Genomic DNA, 15,691 nt, shown 5'->3' with positions numbered 1-15,691 from the left:
TCTAGGCACTGAACCCTTCTGGAAAGTGGAGCTCATCCATATGGGTTTTTACTCACTAAATGTTATGGATCCATGGGGCACTGAATAACCTACACACTCACTATTCCCACACAAGTCAGTGTGACCTGCCATCTTTAAACTTCTCTGGGTATCACCCGCTTTTCCATCTGCCCAGCACAAAGGCGAGCTAAGCAGGGAGGTTGGCTCTGCTTCAGGACAGCAACCACTTAACTCCGGAGAGAGAGAAAGGGCAGAACCTCTGGAGAGCCAGACAACAATGGATACTTTTAGCCCATGAAGCATTCTTCTCCCGAGGGAGTCCAGTGCAAGCATCTCATGATAAACTTCAGTTTTTCCAGAGTGAGCGATAGAAAGTTTTGGAAACTTTTTTTTTTGTAATGTGCAAAAGTTTGGAATCCTTTGCTGCCAACAGAGCTTCTTTCCAAGTCCTGTACTCCACTCTGTCACATGACAACTGGGGCTTAACAATTATATAACCTCAAAAAAAAAAGTCACCCTCTGGAGCAATCATTGAGTTCAGGTAATTAGACCAGTTAGGGGAAACCTGGGAAATCTTACTGGAGGGGGGTCATTCAAGGCTATCTGGGTGACATAGGTCACCAGTTTTGCAGAGAGAAGACATGAGAGTTGGAGAAGGGAAAGTAAATATGCCTGCATCTGGAGCAGAGAAAGGATGGGGACTCAGACACCTGTGCCTCAGGCTTAAGAAAGGCATGATTTGTATACAGCTCTTTGTGCAACCACAGCCAGGAAAGCATACCAGTGATTCCAGATCCTCTTCCTGAAGACTGTCAGGAAGCCTTAGAGCAGCATAGCTGGGACTAGCTACTTGTGGAACCTCAGATAAGTAATACACTTACTTATCTAATCGAGTGAGAAGATTGAGTGAGTTATACCCCCAATTTGCTAGAAGAGCAATTATATGTAGTGTAATATCAGGGCTTGTGACACAGAAATAAACATAGGTAGAGTGTGGGGAATACAGGGAACACAGCCTGGGCACCTCAGTTCTGCTCTGGTTCTGGCTGACTAGGTTTTAGAAACCTGCAGGGCAGTGTGGGGCATGCTCCCCCACACCCCATCTGCATACCTTTTGGTGCTCCCAGAGCTGTGATTTCAAAACTGAGTCCAGGCCCTGGGTTGAAACTGGAGCTAGATGTCGTGTCCTCAGAAAGAAAGGAGGCCCAGTCTGCCTTTCAAAACTCGTAGTGTCTGGCAAATCTGGGAACAGAGCTAAGCTCAGTGAAGGAGTCAATTGTGAGGCTGGTACAGAAATGCCACTGGTTTCCATGATCTCCTTTCCTCTCTGGTTTCCCCTTTCTTTTCCTTGAACTGAGAGAGAAAGCAGTCTTTGAAAATGTCACTTTTGAAACCATAGTAGTTGAGCATCGCAGGTCTCAGATACCTATTCCTGGATCCTCAATGGCTTTTCCCTTGCCCACTTGCAATTTGACTCTTGCTGCCTGGTCACAGGTGTAACTTGGCAAAAAGGACAGAAATCTGAGCCTCCCATGCTCTGTCCCTCCCAGCAGAGAGGCCTTTTCTTGATCATTTGAGTTCATGAAGGCCATGTAAGAGGCACACAGACCTTGAGTATTTTGCTGGGATGCCAAATATTTGGAGAAGGAGCTGCTGGGAGCTCTTGGTCACTTTAGGAGTGAAGTAGATCCCCCAGCCCAGACCTCAGCTCACACCTGAGATGTTCTAACAGGCTGATTCTGGGCTTTGACTCTTGTCATCACTTGCCCTGTTTACAACCATGGCAATGCCTGACCTCATACCCATCAGCCGAGGGTAACTCCAACAAGGCAATAGGTTGGGGATGAGATGGGATGGGATGGGGTGGGGTGGGGAGAATATTTGTTCCCGGCCTTATTCCATATAGCAAAAATCTCCAGGAAATCTGGAAGGCCTGCAGAGTGAGGCAAGGTCCTTTCTCATCTTCAGGTAAAGCAGTTGCCCACCTCCAGCTGGGCTGGGCATGAGTCTCCCACAGTTGACCATCTGCCTCTTACCTCTCACCCTGCAAGCTCTTCCCTCTGGGTACCAGACTATTAAGTCACACTGAATCAGTGCTCCTAGAGGTCAATGAGAAAAGTCCAAGCTCTTGTTGGCCTGCCTGCCCCTGTTTCTAGCCCTGGCTCCATTTCTATTCATATCTGCCTTCCCACAGAAATCACAGGAGACCCCGCATCCCAAGTTCCCTCCCACACACAGACTTGTACTCATACTCAGGGCTGGTGCTGGATACCTTCATTCTCCCATAATTCTTTGTTTTGATTCTTGACTTAGAGAAATTGAGGGCCCGGTTCCAACATCACCTGCTCTGTGGAGCCTCCCACCAGTCAGAAGTAATCCTCTCTCAGCGCCCTGTCTGCTCTGTTTAGGACATGCTTTATTACACCCATGACCCGTATCTCAAGCTCCTGAAGGGCAGGATCCCTGCCAAGCTCCCCTGTTGGGGCCCAGCACAGGCCCAGTACTTGGCACGTAATCACCTCCCACCTACCAGGTTAACTGCAGGCAGCTGCATCCTCCGTGCGCATATTTTTAAACGCTGTTTGGGTGATTCCATGTGACAATGATCTTGGATAGAATTGGAACAGAATAATTTTGCAGCAGCACAGCGGAGGCTTGGTTGTTCCTTGTCTCCTTTGCTAGTGTTCCCTGGAAAGCCATCAAATGCAGGAGACTAGGTGGCAGCAGGAGAAGGGACCCAAGGCTCTGGCCACCCCGGCTGTCATCCAATCAACTTGAGCAGCCTCACCAGGGGCCTATGTCCACATCGAAGGGCAGAGACAGCTATGAATAGGAAGACTAGACCACGCTGCCAGAAGCTTCTGTCACTCCATGGGGCCTGAAACCTGGCACCTAAACAAGGATTCTGAGTCATCCGGAAAGAAGCCAACTTGTCAGGTCTACAGATAAGAGGAGGCTGTAAGTGCCTAGAAGCTTAGCCTTGAAAGGGACCAACCAACTCTGTTGTCTCATGGATGAGACATGGTGGCCTAAGAAAGGGCAATGACTAGCCTAGAGTCACATGACTGTGAGAGACAAGGCCAGGACTAGAAGTGGGGCATTTGACTTCCTGTCTGACATTTTCCTGATGATCTGTGCCCCCTGTATCATCACAGCAATTATGTGTGTGCCAGTGAGATGGTATTAAAGTGCACGCTTCCTTGTGGATCACTGTTAAGCAAGCGTTGAGCAATGACTGGTTTAAAAAAAGGTATCAAACATTCCAAACATACCAAATGCAAATGCACTAAATTGTCATATTTACTATTTGACTTCTCTATGCTCATCATAGGCTATGTGAAAACCTGTTTAGTAGGGTCTAGGAATTTCTCTCTCTGTCCTACTCTCTGTTCCAGAGAGTTGGCTTGTCCAACAACGCATGACCAAGAGCCCTCTCTGCCTCCCAACTCTGGGGATCCTGACTGCAGAGGTAAACTCTAAACATCAACCTTTTTCGATATGCCATCCATAAGACCTGATCATAGAAGATCAACCAAGTGATGTTTTTCAACAAAGGATTCTTCTCATCCTATTCAACAGAGTTACAGAACAAGTGAGGTGGAAGTACTAGGCAGGGCTGAACCAAGGTCGTGTACACTTACAATCAGGGACTCACATAGGATGTTATTTCTCCCAGAGCCAAGATCCACAGGCCCAGAAACCAAGATTAGAAACATGAATGGCAGCCTTCACTATTACCCTCAGTTACCCACTAGCCACATTTCTACTTCCTGTTCCCTTGATATTATGCTTCAGTTGTGTAGTGGTCTCAGTTCCAAAGGAGCAATGCTTTCTTTCACAAGAGTCACAATAACCCCGTGGGACCGGAGGAAGTTAACACTGCTACTTGGCCACTGGGTTCTTTATGCCTCAGAATCAACAGACAAAGAAGAGAGGTCACAAGGCTGGCTAGGGCGATAGAGTCTGACTACCAGAGAGCAGGTGGACTACTATTCTAGTGGAGGTAGAGAGAAAAATGTGGAGGGTGAATGTGGAGGTCTTTTCTGGTGACTAAAGTCAATGGAAGAGCAGCAACCCAACAAAGATCCTTTAGGCTGAAGATGTGGGTCACCCTTCAGGTAAAGAATCTCCACAACCAGCTAAGTTGTTGCTGAAGGCAGGGGAATACAGAATGAGGGAGTGATAGAAGAAGGGAACTATAAACATCAGCTACTTCCACCCGACCAGTGAGAGGAACTGTAATTGTCATGAATATTTCTTCCTTATGGACACACTTGTACACAGAAAATATCTTTGGTTTTTCCTCTCTTATTATCTTCTCATGTAATAGAAGTTTGTATTGGCTTTTAAGCATAGGATTTAAATTTGTTAACTTTCCATCACAATATTTAAGTTATACAATATCAAGAAACATAGTAATCAACACTCAAAGATTTTTATCTCTTCTCCTGGGGAAGGGATGGATAGGTTGTCCCTTGTGCACAGATTGGTTATATTTGTTATGATCTGTTGTCTTTATTTATTTGAAAATGGAAGGCGTTTTGAAGAAATACTCATGGATGCCAGGTTGTGAAAGAGGTGGACTTATGATGGTGAATTTTATGAGTCAACTTGCCTGGGCTACAGGTCCCCAGCCCTTTGGTCAAATTCTATTCTAGTTGTATCTGTGAGGGCGTTTCTGGATGAGATGAGCATCTGCATCTGTAGACTGAGTAAGGCAGATGGACTCTCTGTCGTGGGTGGACCCCTCCAATCTGTTGAAGGCCTAAATAGAACAGAAAAGCTGACCCTTCAAAGACAAGTAGAGATTTCCTCCTGCCTAAACATAGTTTTCTTCTGGGTTTACATTAGAACACCAGCTCTTCCTAGGTCTTCAGCCTATCATACTAGAGCATTACCATTAATTCTGCTGGTTTGTAGATCAAGATTTGTCTCCCTCCCAAACCCTGTGACAAGATTGTTTATCATCTCTTTCTCTTTCTCTCCTCTCTCCTCTCTATTCTTCCAGAGAACCAAAAATAATGTAGCATTTTAAAAAAAAGCTCTGCCATGGTAACATCATTCCAGTGCGGTTTCCATATAGAAAATGGCAATGGTGGCTTCAGGAAGTGCATACCTGCCCCTCCCTCAGGTGATTATGGTGCTCTCTGGACCCCATTTCCCTTTCAGGCTACTCACATCAGGATCCAGCTCATCCAGCTCGTTTTCCAGTGTCCTGAGCTCCTCTTCAGTGAGGGCCCCCAGAATCTCATCCTCATCCAGGTCACGGTATTTCTCTAGCTCTCGTCTGTAGGACATGATGGAAGGACTTCTCTTTATCTTCTGAGTTTCAGTGCTGACCAGAAAAAGGAAAGAATCTTAGAAAGACCCTTTGAAGATTTACTCTCAAGGAAAAAGATGCTTGTTTTTCACATAGTACTGGGGCATGTTTTATAATCACTAAGTTGTTAATGACTATATTGAAACACTGAATCAAGATGGGGGACTTCTACAAGAAATCCTAAACAAGGTGAAGTCCTTAGGTCATGTGATTTTAATGAATCGTTTATTGTAATGAACGTGGCTATTCATTTGGAGAACGTGGGCAATTATGAGTGCCTTATGAATGAATATTTGAAAACAGTTTGGCTCAAGTAATTCAATTCTCTCCTGGACATCCTTTTACCCAATGTCTCAATGGGAATCATGGATGCTGGGAACCTTCTCTCCCCTCACCCCCACTCCCAACCAGGTATACTTTTTAGTAGGGAGGAGATGAAAGAAAGGGGTAACAGAATGCTCAATGCATGGAGGGCATCACCTATCACATCTCATTCATTCTGAACATAAGGTAGCTTTATAGAAATAGCTACTTATACTATCAAATGCCAATCCACATGCTAAGCACTTTACAAAGATGTTCAAGCTTAACCTATGCTGTAAAGTCTTTACCATTATCCTCATTGTACAGATGAAGACACTGGGCTTTGAGAAGTTAAGTGACTTACCCAATATGCCCTGCTAGGAAGTGGCAGGTTAACAATCTGAACACAGGTCTGTTGGCCCTTCAAGTCCACACTGCTCTAGCGTAAGTCTGTCATGGATATTATTGCCAGAAAGACATTGTCTGTCCTCAACGCCTTAACCATTCAGGAGGCTAGTGATTTGCCCAGGGGCACCAAGGGAACAGGGGTCCACAGTGGCCACTTGCAGGCTGTTTTCTCTACTGTTCATTTTCCATGTCACCAGTGACACCCACACACATGTATAGACCCTGTATCTGCTACTTCCTATGACCATCACATTTCATTCCTGTATCTTGACACAGCCTACAAGCTGAGTCTTTTAATCAAAGCCATTTTATCAATGAGGAAACTGAGGTTTGGCCTACAGGAGCTCCTCACCACACAGCCTCTCATCTAACCTGAGGGGTGACAGCAGAATGACTGAAGTAGTTCATCATGGCCCAGCACTGGCCACATCTCTCTGTATGGCTGCTGCCTTCATCCTGCTGTGGTTTCTCTGTGAGTTGGGCTGAGACCCCAGGGCTGTGCCTACAGCAGGAAGCTTCTCACCAAACTAAATCTAATCCCAGTCCTCTACCCACCTTTGGTATCCAATAAGCTCTGAAGAGGGTTCTTGGTTTGGTTTGGTTTTTCTCCTGTTACTGAGGTTGGACCTCATGGGCCTTGTATTTGCTTGTATTATTTGCTTATGACTGGTGATCTACCATTTGAGCTATGCCTCTAGCTAACCTTTTTTTTTTTTTTTTTTTTTTTTTTTTTTACTCCCGGTTAACTGGAAACAGAGTCATAGACTTTTCTTCCTGGGCTAGCAGCTTCTAACTGATCCTCCAGGGCGAAGCCCGAATAGCAAGGATTAGAGGCATGAGACACTGGTATCTTTCAGGCTCTTATTCTTTTGGAAACCATGAGCTTGCTGAAGGGTTGGTATAATCTCTGGGTGTGAATCTGTTCCTACCTGCCTGCCCATGTACATGAGCTGAGCCATCATTTATCTTTCTGATGGAAAAACAGGTGAAATTGCAGCTCTTATCCCTGAACACTGCAAAAGGAAATGTAGTACCATGCCTCAAATCAGTGCGATAGTGTGATAGGTGACTTATGACTCCCCAAAGCACATATAATGAAGTTCTACCCTAATATTGCAGTCACCCAATTGTACACTACAAGTAAGAATAGGATCTTCCTTGGAAATGCAGTCCTCGCAGAATCATTACAAATATAATTAAATTAAATGAAGTCACCCTGGAACAAATGATACTAATTCAATGATGATAATAATGCAATATGACTGGTGTCCATATAAAAAAGGAGAAATTCAGAGTTAGGCATATACAAAGAATGCTGGGACAAGGCAGGCAGAAGAGGCAGGCAGAGCACAAGGTAAAGTTTCCACACATCACACACTGCCAACAAACAGCTGGAACGGGGAGAGAAAGCTAAAAGTGATTCTCCCTCACAGTCCTTAGGAAGAACCCATTCTGTGGACACCTTGATCCAAAACTGGCAGACAATACATTCCTGTTGCTTCAGCCACTCACTTTGTGGTACTTGTTACAACTGCTGTGGAGCACTTACAGAATCAGCATCCCCTCTGCACAGCAGGCTTGTTTTTCTTCTAAGACCCTTGTGCAAAGGAACAAACAAACACACCAATTAAAATCCCCGGACTCAGATGTAACATAATAAATGGAAATTTTCATGGAAGATAAAAATGAAAACCAGGAAAAGACAACCAAGCAATCAATCTGAACTTCAGATGTGTTGTTGATTAAAAACTCTGAAACCATTCTAAAAGAAACTAAAACCGAAGTTCTCTCTCTCTCTCTCTCTCTCTCTTTTTTTTTTATCAGTCAAGGGCTTGAACTCAAGGCCTAGGCACTGTTCCTGAGCTCTTCAGGATGAGGCTAGCACCTGAGCTTTTTTTTTGCTCAAGACTAGCACCTATCACTTTGAGCCACAGTACCACTTCCCATTTTCTGGTGGCTAAGTAGAGATTAGAGTCTCATGGACTTTCTTGCCTAGGTTGGCTTTTCTTTTTTTTCCGTCAGTGTTGGGACTTGAACTCTGGGCCTGGGCATTGTCCCTGAGCTCTTCAGCTTGAGGCTAGCACTCTACCACTTGAGCCACTGTGCCTCTTCCAGTTTTCTGGTGGTTAATTAGAGATGAGAGTCTCACGGACTTTAGTGCCAGGTCTGGCTCTGAACCACGATCCTCAGATCTCAGCCTCCTGAGTACCTAGGATTACAGGCGTGAGCCACTGCACCCAGCTCTAGGCTCACTCTGAACTGAGGTCTTCAGATCTTAGTCTCCTGAGTAGCTAAGATGATAGGCATCAACCAACAGCACCTGGCTAAAATGTTTTCTTAAATGAACAGAAAAAGCCTGCATTTCAGAAAGCAGAGGGGACATTTCATTCAATGTAAGGCATTTGGGGAGAATTGGAGTAGGTGACAGATGCCTTGACAAGGTTGACCTGCTTCTCAAATACAGAAACCAGTGCCATCCTTTTCCTAAGGAAGGTCCAGCTTGGGCTGACGTATTCCTTTGACCAGACCCCAAGAATGCAATGTTCAGACCATAAATGGGCTGCCCCCCTTGACTCATTTCCATTTGCTTCCAAAGAAAGCACAAACAGCTGACAATGCTCTGGTATAGAGGAAAATGCCTCTTGAAGGGCCTCAGAACCACCTAATTTGGCTTTTCCTAAGCGAGGCCAAGAAAGAGAGAGCAGAATGACAATCTTTGTATCAGGACCAAGAAGCTTCCAGAACCACACCCCGCCCCTCCCCACCTCAGTGTGGCTCAAACTAATGGCTCTGTAAAAATACAACATTTTGGTCCTTACGATGGTTTGGACATGGTTTACTTCCCAAAGGTTTGTGTGCTGAAAGCTTGATTGCCAGAGTGGCAGTGTTGCAGTGGTGGAACCTTTATAGAGGAAGAGCCTATTGGGAAATAATTAGGCTGACAGAGGTACTTTCCACTGGAGGGACTAGTGCTAACCTTGAGGAAGAGTCATTTCTTACCAGAGGAAGTTGTTAGAACCAAAGCAAGACCCACTCTGAACAAGAGCAAAACCTGCTCTTTCCTGTTCCCTTACTGTATGATTTTCTAACTTAGGGACATGATATAGCACCATATTGAGATGTAGCTGGGGGGCTCTCACCAAAGGCTGACTAAAGGCAGCTCTTTGACCATGGATTTCTTTTTAGCCTCCAAATTATGACATAAATAAAACCTCTTACTTTATGAAGTGTTCAGTCTCCATGGACTGAGACTGTGTTCCAACAGGTTTCGGGTTGGACCAAATTCCACAAAACTATGGACTATAGGACTTCTCAAAAGTTTTGTTATGCTACTACACAAGAGTAGCCTCCCAAAGAAATAGGTTTCAAGAAGCACTCCCCCAGTTCTTTTGACATGACACCATGTCTCTAAGCAACTTCTCCCCAAATTGTCATCTATGGAACAAAGTTTGGAAAACATAGCCTTGGAGTCACATCAGGGTGCCACTAAGACCCATCAAGAAGGAATTTATAGGGACAGGACAGAGCTCCAGGGAAATCAGACAGCTTGAGACCATGTTGTCTCCCAGCTGCTTCTTCCCAACATGATCCTTATGGGAAGAATCATAGATGACACTGGAGGATAGATGATCCAGGGCAAGAAAATGATGGGGTGGGGTGAAGGGTCTATATCAAAGCAAGCTTGGGTGAAGGAGCTGGGAAAGGAGCCAGGAGAAAGAAATTGGAGGAAACTCTGGAGCCTACTGCAGGACGGGCAGGCAACAGGCCACTCCCAAGTGATGCAACCCTAAGGGATGCAATCATCAAATGTCCTGTAGAAGTCTCTTCTTATCACACTCAGGACATGTTGAATACGAGTTCTCTGTTTCACGTGATTTAAAATGTTCTTTCTAACATCAAGTGTCCTATGACTATTACAGTGTGTTAAATCAGTTCAGAAGAACCAAGAAGTCATAAGATAAACTATGGGGCTGTTAGCTTCAAGTCACACTCATCTAGTTGGCTCACAGGGGTGGTTTCTTTAAAGTAGGATTCTCCTCCTATGGCCAAGACACTGTAGAGCTGGAGGTGGAAGGAGACAGGTTGGGAGGGAAATGAAATCCACAGGTTAAGAGAGCCCCATTGCAAGCTGGGTTTGACAATATTTGTAACAGATTGCATTTTATAACTGTTAGAACTAATCGTTAAAATAAAAAAAAATGTGTTGGCAATGGAACACGGGTTCGAAATTCCCATTACTTTGGTTGGTGACTTCATTGTGAGAATAACACCCTGCTCACTCACAATAAGTTGCTCCCATTCTCTGGGCCTCTGCATGCTCGTCTGTAAAATGACAGGATAGAATTACATGGGTAGTTTTTGAACTGTGCCCGGACATCACTAAGAAAGCACTTCTTCATCTTACTTGATGTGTTTATTTGGGATTTGATAAAAAGCATACCCTTGAAAAAAGGATTCTGTAGCTCAAAGAAAATGTTGTAAATCACTAACTGGTTTCTTTGCCTATATACTGAGAGACTGAGGACTCACCCACAGGATGTTATGAGAGGAATGCAGGTAAGGGCGGAGCCTAAGGCTGGGAACAAGTCCATTTTAGCTCAATTAGTCTCAGCCACTATGAGGCTGTTGCCTCTACTGAAACCCCTGCCTCTTCCCACCCACCCCCATGATCATCAGACTGTGAGTTCCCTCAGTGGAGACCTATGTTTTATTTGCCTTCATGTCATCAGGATGTAGCCCTGTACTGGATTCACAGGTGCCACCTGAGAACAGGAATGAGCATGATGGGTTCTGGCTGAGCATCCCTGAACTTTGGGCAAGTCCCTTCTTAGATCCTCTGTTTACTATCTCTGACATGGAAAAACAACTGGGCTGTTGGGGGGTACGGGGGGGGCGGGGACTGAGAATCCCAAAAGAGAGGGGGAGGCAGGATGGGGGTGGGTGAAGATTGTTCTCCAGCATGGCCTGCCTAAAGCAGAACAGTTCTAGGTCCTGAATCAGGGTTAGTAGCTTAATTATTTTTTTTTCCAACCAGTCATGGGGCTTGAAATCAGGTGCTGTACCTGAGGTTTTTTTCCTCAAGGCTAGCACTCTACCACTTACTACCACAGCTCTACTTCTAGCTTTTTTGGTAATTTATTGGAGATATGAGTCTCATGGGATTTCCTGCCTGGGTTGGCTTTTGAACCTTGATCCTTAGATCTCAACCTCTCAAGTAGATAGTAGGGTAATTTTTTCTGCGTATGTGTGCTGGTCCTGGGGCTTGAATTCAGGGCCTAAGCGCTATCCCAGAGCTTTTTTGCTCAAGGATTTTTTGCTCAAGGTTCTACCTCTTGAGCCATAGTGCCTTTTGGTTGTTAAATGGATATAAGAATCTTATGGTCCTTTCATTTAGCCTCATCCTATATGGCATTACGTATCTAGGTTTTGCCCCATTGTAAACCACTGCTAGGAAAGTCTAAGGTTTCTACTAATTATTACAAATGAGGGAAATCATTGAGCCTATGTTCCTTTGGGTCTGGCTACTTTACTTACTATGATTTTTTTCTAAGTCTTTTCATTTCCTTACAAATGGGGTGATGTTCTTTCTGATGGCAGCATGGAATTCCACTGTGTATAAATACCACATCTTGTTGATCCAGTCATCAACTGAGGGGCATCTGGATTGGTTCCATATCTTTGCTATGGTAAATAGTGCTCCATGATATAGAAACAAGAGCCATATAATGTGTGATTGTTGTTCTTAATGTACTATGATACTTCTCATCTCTTTTGCTGTCCCTTGGTTATCTCATATTGTTGCAGTATCTTACCTTGTTATATTCTATATATGTTTATTTGTTTATTTGAAATAGGATAGGGAAGGGGGAAAACAAGATGAGGGGAGGTGGTGGGAGGAGGTAAATGGGGACAAAAACATGAGAAAGGGTAGCAATGTTTGTGAAGTAATGTACCTTCTATCTGGCAAGTATAATGTAACCCTTCTATTAATTACAATAAAAATATTTTAAAAAAGAATGCTATGGACTTTCCTGCTTCAGATGGCTTTGAACTGTGTTCCTCAGATTTCAGCTAGGATTACAGGTGTGAGGCACCAGTACCTATTTTTTGTTTTTCTTTCTTAATTTTAAAACACGTGAATTTAAGTCTTCCAAATCTAGTGTCTATGCTACACTTATAACCCATCTGGCCACGCTGCTCCTCCACAGCAGAAGCTATAAGCTTTTGCTAAATATAAAACTACAAATTCGACAAGCTGTGCCAGGAAGTAAATCTTGGCCAGTTGAAAGTAAAGACTGGTGGGTTATGGCTGAGACCATCCATCAAGGAATCAGCAGGAAAAAGGTCAGAACAGGGGCTCTAGGAATATGAAATTTTCTTTTACATTCTCTGTGGAGGTGAGTCCAGCCATTCTGCCAATGGCTTCTCCAGTGTCTACCACCAAGCAAGGGATATTATCTTGATTTATGAGTACACTTTCCCTGAGTTCAGGAAGAACTGAATCACAGATTCAAGAAAATATTTCCCAGTTATGCCAAGAAACATCTTGAAGATGGGCGAAGATAGGCTGGCTTACAAAATTAATCTTTTATACACTATCTTCTGTTTTGTTTGTCCTTCTCTTTGGGAATACAATTTGGCTAAAGAGGTTTTTATCCTGCATCCCAGGATAGTGCTATTTATTTCTCTCTCCTGAAGTCTCTCTATCTTTAGCTTCAGGGACACAAGAGACCTGCAGCTCCCTGGCCACTCAACAGGGGTGCTATTCAGGCAGCTTTTTTTTAAATCACATGATATTACTCCACTCTCAGCAGATTGGACAGAGTGGGAACCTGGCTCCAGGGCAACCAGACAATTAATTAACTGGTCAATGGCCTATGAAGCTTAAGACAAAAGAGTGAGGAGAGGGGACCAGGAGTTTGGCCTAGTGGTAGAATGCTTGCCTAGCATACACAAAGACCCAGGTTCGATTCCTCAGTACCATATACACAGAAAAGCTGGAAGTGGTGGGCAGAGAGCTAGCCTTGAGGAAAAAGCCCAAGGACAATGCTCAGGCCCTGAGTTCAAGCCCCAACATTGGCAATAAATAAATAAATAAATAAATAAATAAATAAATAAAAAAAGAGTGAGGAGAGGGATAAGAAGAAGAGATAGGTGAAATAGGCTGGAATTATTTAGACAAATGAATTTCCTCTTGCGCCCACCATAACAAAATGCCATCAACTGAGTGTTAGAAACAAGAGAAACATACTGCTGTTCAGTTCTGGAGGCTGGAAACCCCAAAACAAGGTGAGTAGGATATTTCTGCTGAGGGATCCGATGGTGAATCTGCTCCAGGCCTTGTTCCTGGCTCTGGGAGATTCAGGAGTACTTCGGCTTATAGTTGAATTTCTCCCTATGTCAGACATATACATTGTCTCCCCCATATGTGTCTGAATTGGAAATTTCCCTTGATAGGAATCATATTGAACTAAGGATTTCTTAATAACATTACCTTGATCACTTGCAAAGACTTTCTAGATCAGGTCATATTTATAGGTTCAATCTGGGTATGGGTTGGGGGGAGGTGTTAACATAATTCAACCCTGAAAAGTACTGATGTGGGTCATAAGAAGAGAATGGGGCTGGCAGTAAGGAAAGCTACAGATAGGGAGTAGAGAGAAGCCGGGTGACTATGAAGAGCAGGTGAACCCTGAGACTATACAGATCAAGTTGTGTAGCTAGGAGCAAGAATCCTGGTGAGATGGGCACTTGCAACCTCAGTAACCAAAGGAGAAGACTGGGACCCCAGATATCCAAGCCCCTGCTCCCTCAGCTGTCATGACTATGTCTCCAGTTGAGCTTCCATGAGCTCCCTGGCCCTGTGATCCATACACAATGCACCTTAGAATGGGCCCTTGCCTATCTAAGCCAAATAACAAGAGGCACCTTGAATGGGCTCTTGCTTTTCAAAACCAAATAACAGGAGCTCAAAATCTTGGCTTCCCTCCTTCATCTCTGTTGAGTTTCCTAGCAGGGGTTCTGCTCCTCCATGCTTTCCCCTTCTCTCCATGTTTAGTGTTCTCAGAAGTTTCTCATCTTCTTCTGTACCACCAGCCATCCCTGGCATGCTTTCTCTACCCCAACTGAAGCTGTGCACTATTGAACAACAACTCCCATGTGTCCCTGCCTAGTCCTGGCAACCACCATTCTCCTGTCTCTGAATTTTTCTACTCCTATGTATGTAGCTCACAGGAGTGAATCCTTACACTTGGGATCTTTTTTTTTTGGGGGGGGTGCAGGGTGGAGGAGGTGGGTCATGGGGCTTGAACTCTGGGACTGGGTGCTGTCTCTTAGCTCTTCAGTTCAAGGCTACCCACTCTACCACTTGATCCACTGTGCCACATCTAGCTTTCTGGTAGTGAATGGAAGATCAGAGTCTCACAGACTTCCATGCCCAGGCTAGCTTTGAACCTCCATCCTCAGATCTCAGCCTCCTGGGTAGCTAGGATTACAGGCATGAACCACCAGTGCCTGGCTTACATTTGGGATCTTTGTGTGACTAAAACTACTCTGTCTTAAAAATCTTTCGTTGTTGTTTATTATGTTGGGGCTGGCACTGGGCTTGGACTCAAAACTTTATATACTCCTGTCTGCTAGGAGCTCTGTCACTCGAGCCACACTTGAACCAGACTGACTTTTGGGTGGTTAATTGGAGATAAGAGTCTAACAGACTTTTTTTCGATTGGCTGGCTTTGAATCTCAATCCCTTCAGATCTCAGCCTCCTGAGTAACTAGGATTATAGGTGTGAGCCGCCAGCACTTGGCACTTTAACACCCTTTTATCTCCCCTGCCCCTTCTCCCTTCTCATGGTACTTACTCCTTATTATCTATGTTATTAACAGTCCTTGGCCTGTCCCTGTGCCTCAGTTTTTCTTTCCTCCAAAAATCGAGGTGAAAATCATTTTCATGCAGCTTCCACACTCCTCACCTAGAGGTTGACATCATTCAAGATCTGGTGGCCCCCTAGGCTGTCTCTACTGCTAAGCACACCCAGCCTTTCCTTTACTGGCTATCCAGACCCTTGTATCCCTAAGCAATCCTGAGAATTCAGTCCTAGGCTATGCTATTCCTCAGCCTGGAATGGTCTCTGTCCACCTCCATGTCTTAGGAAGCCTCACAGTTCAGTTCTTCCACTGCACTCCTACAGGTTCTGGTTGTGCCTCAGGTGGGGCTTCTGAAGGCCACCCGCCATCATATCTGGAATCACCACATCTCAGTGCCCGGCTCTGGCCTGGCTCGGAGGAAGGGTGAATTTATTGATGGGTTGAACAGAATTGTCCGTCGGGACACAGATCCGGAGAGCAGAGAGAGCAAACAAACCCTGCTCAGGTCAGCAGGCAACAAGGGGAGGAAGTAAGCCAGCACTCAGGTAGGTAAGGAAGGGGTAGACAAATGTGCAATGAATGTTTGAGAGAAACTTAACTTTCTCCCTGTTTAGGGATAAGAGCAGCGTCACAAAGTATGACACAATGATGATGCCAATAACCAATCCTCTGATGTACAGAGACCTTTACCCACATGAGATCTGTCATTTCATGTCCTGGGGCATATTGGTACCTGTGGTGGGGTCCAGACAGGAGACAAAAAAAGGAGCCAGGCTCTCCCAGCCATGAAGG

The 15,691-nt window shown here is 44.7% G+C and overlaps 1 protein-coding gene across 5 annotated transcripts in view; it reads right to left on the bottom strand.

Annotated features, from left to right (window-relative positions):
• Positions 1–15,691, bottom strand: part of Tmod1 (tropomodulin 1) — a 75,399-nt gene that overhangs the window by 47,499 nt on the left and 12,209 nt on the right. For 2 of the 5 annotated variants that reach the window (XM_090330292.1, XM_090330294.1), the window contains exon 2: positions 5,179–5,335. In XM_090330292.1, the coding sequence (XP_090186418.1) occupies positions 5,179–5,298 (120 nt within the window). In that variant the 5' untranslated portion in view covers positions 5,299–5,335. Of the gene's footprint in view, positions 1–5,178; positions 5,336–7,543; positions 7,616–15,691 lie in introns of those variants that run through there. The other 3 variants (XM_090330293.1, XM_090330291.1, XM_090330295.1) reach the window with 3 other exon arrangements.

The sequence above is a fragment of the Megascapheus bottae genome, chromosome 3 (genome assembly GCF_031878675.1).
Source record: "Megascapheus bottae isolate mThoBot1 chromosome 3, mThoBot2.hap1, whole genome shotgun sequence".
NCBI classification, from domain to species: domain Eukaryota; kingdom Metazoa; phylum Chordata; class Mammalia; order Rodentia; family Geomyidae; genus Megascapheus; species Megascapheus bottae.
The sequence above is the reverse complement of the archived record's forward strand: the minus strand, read 5'-3'. Positions and strand labels throughout refer to the sequence as shown.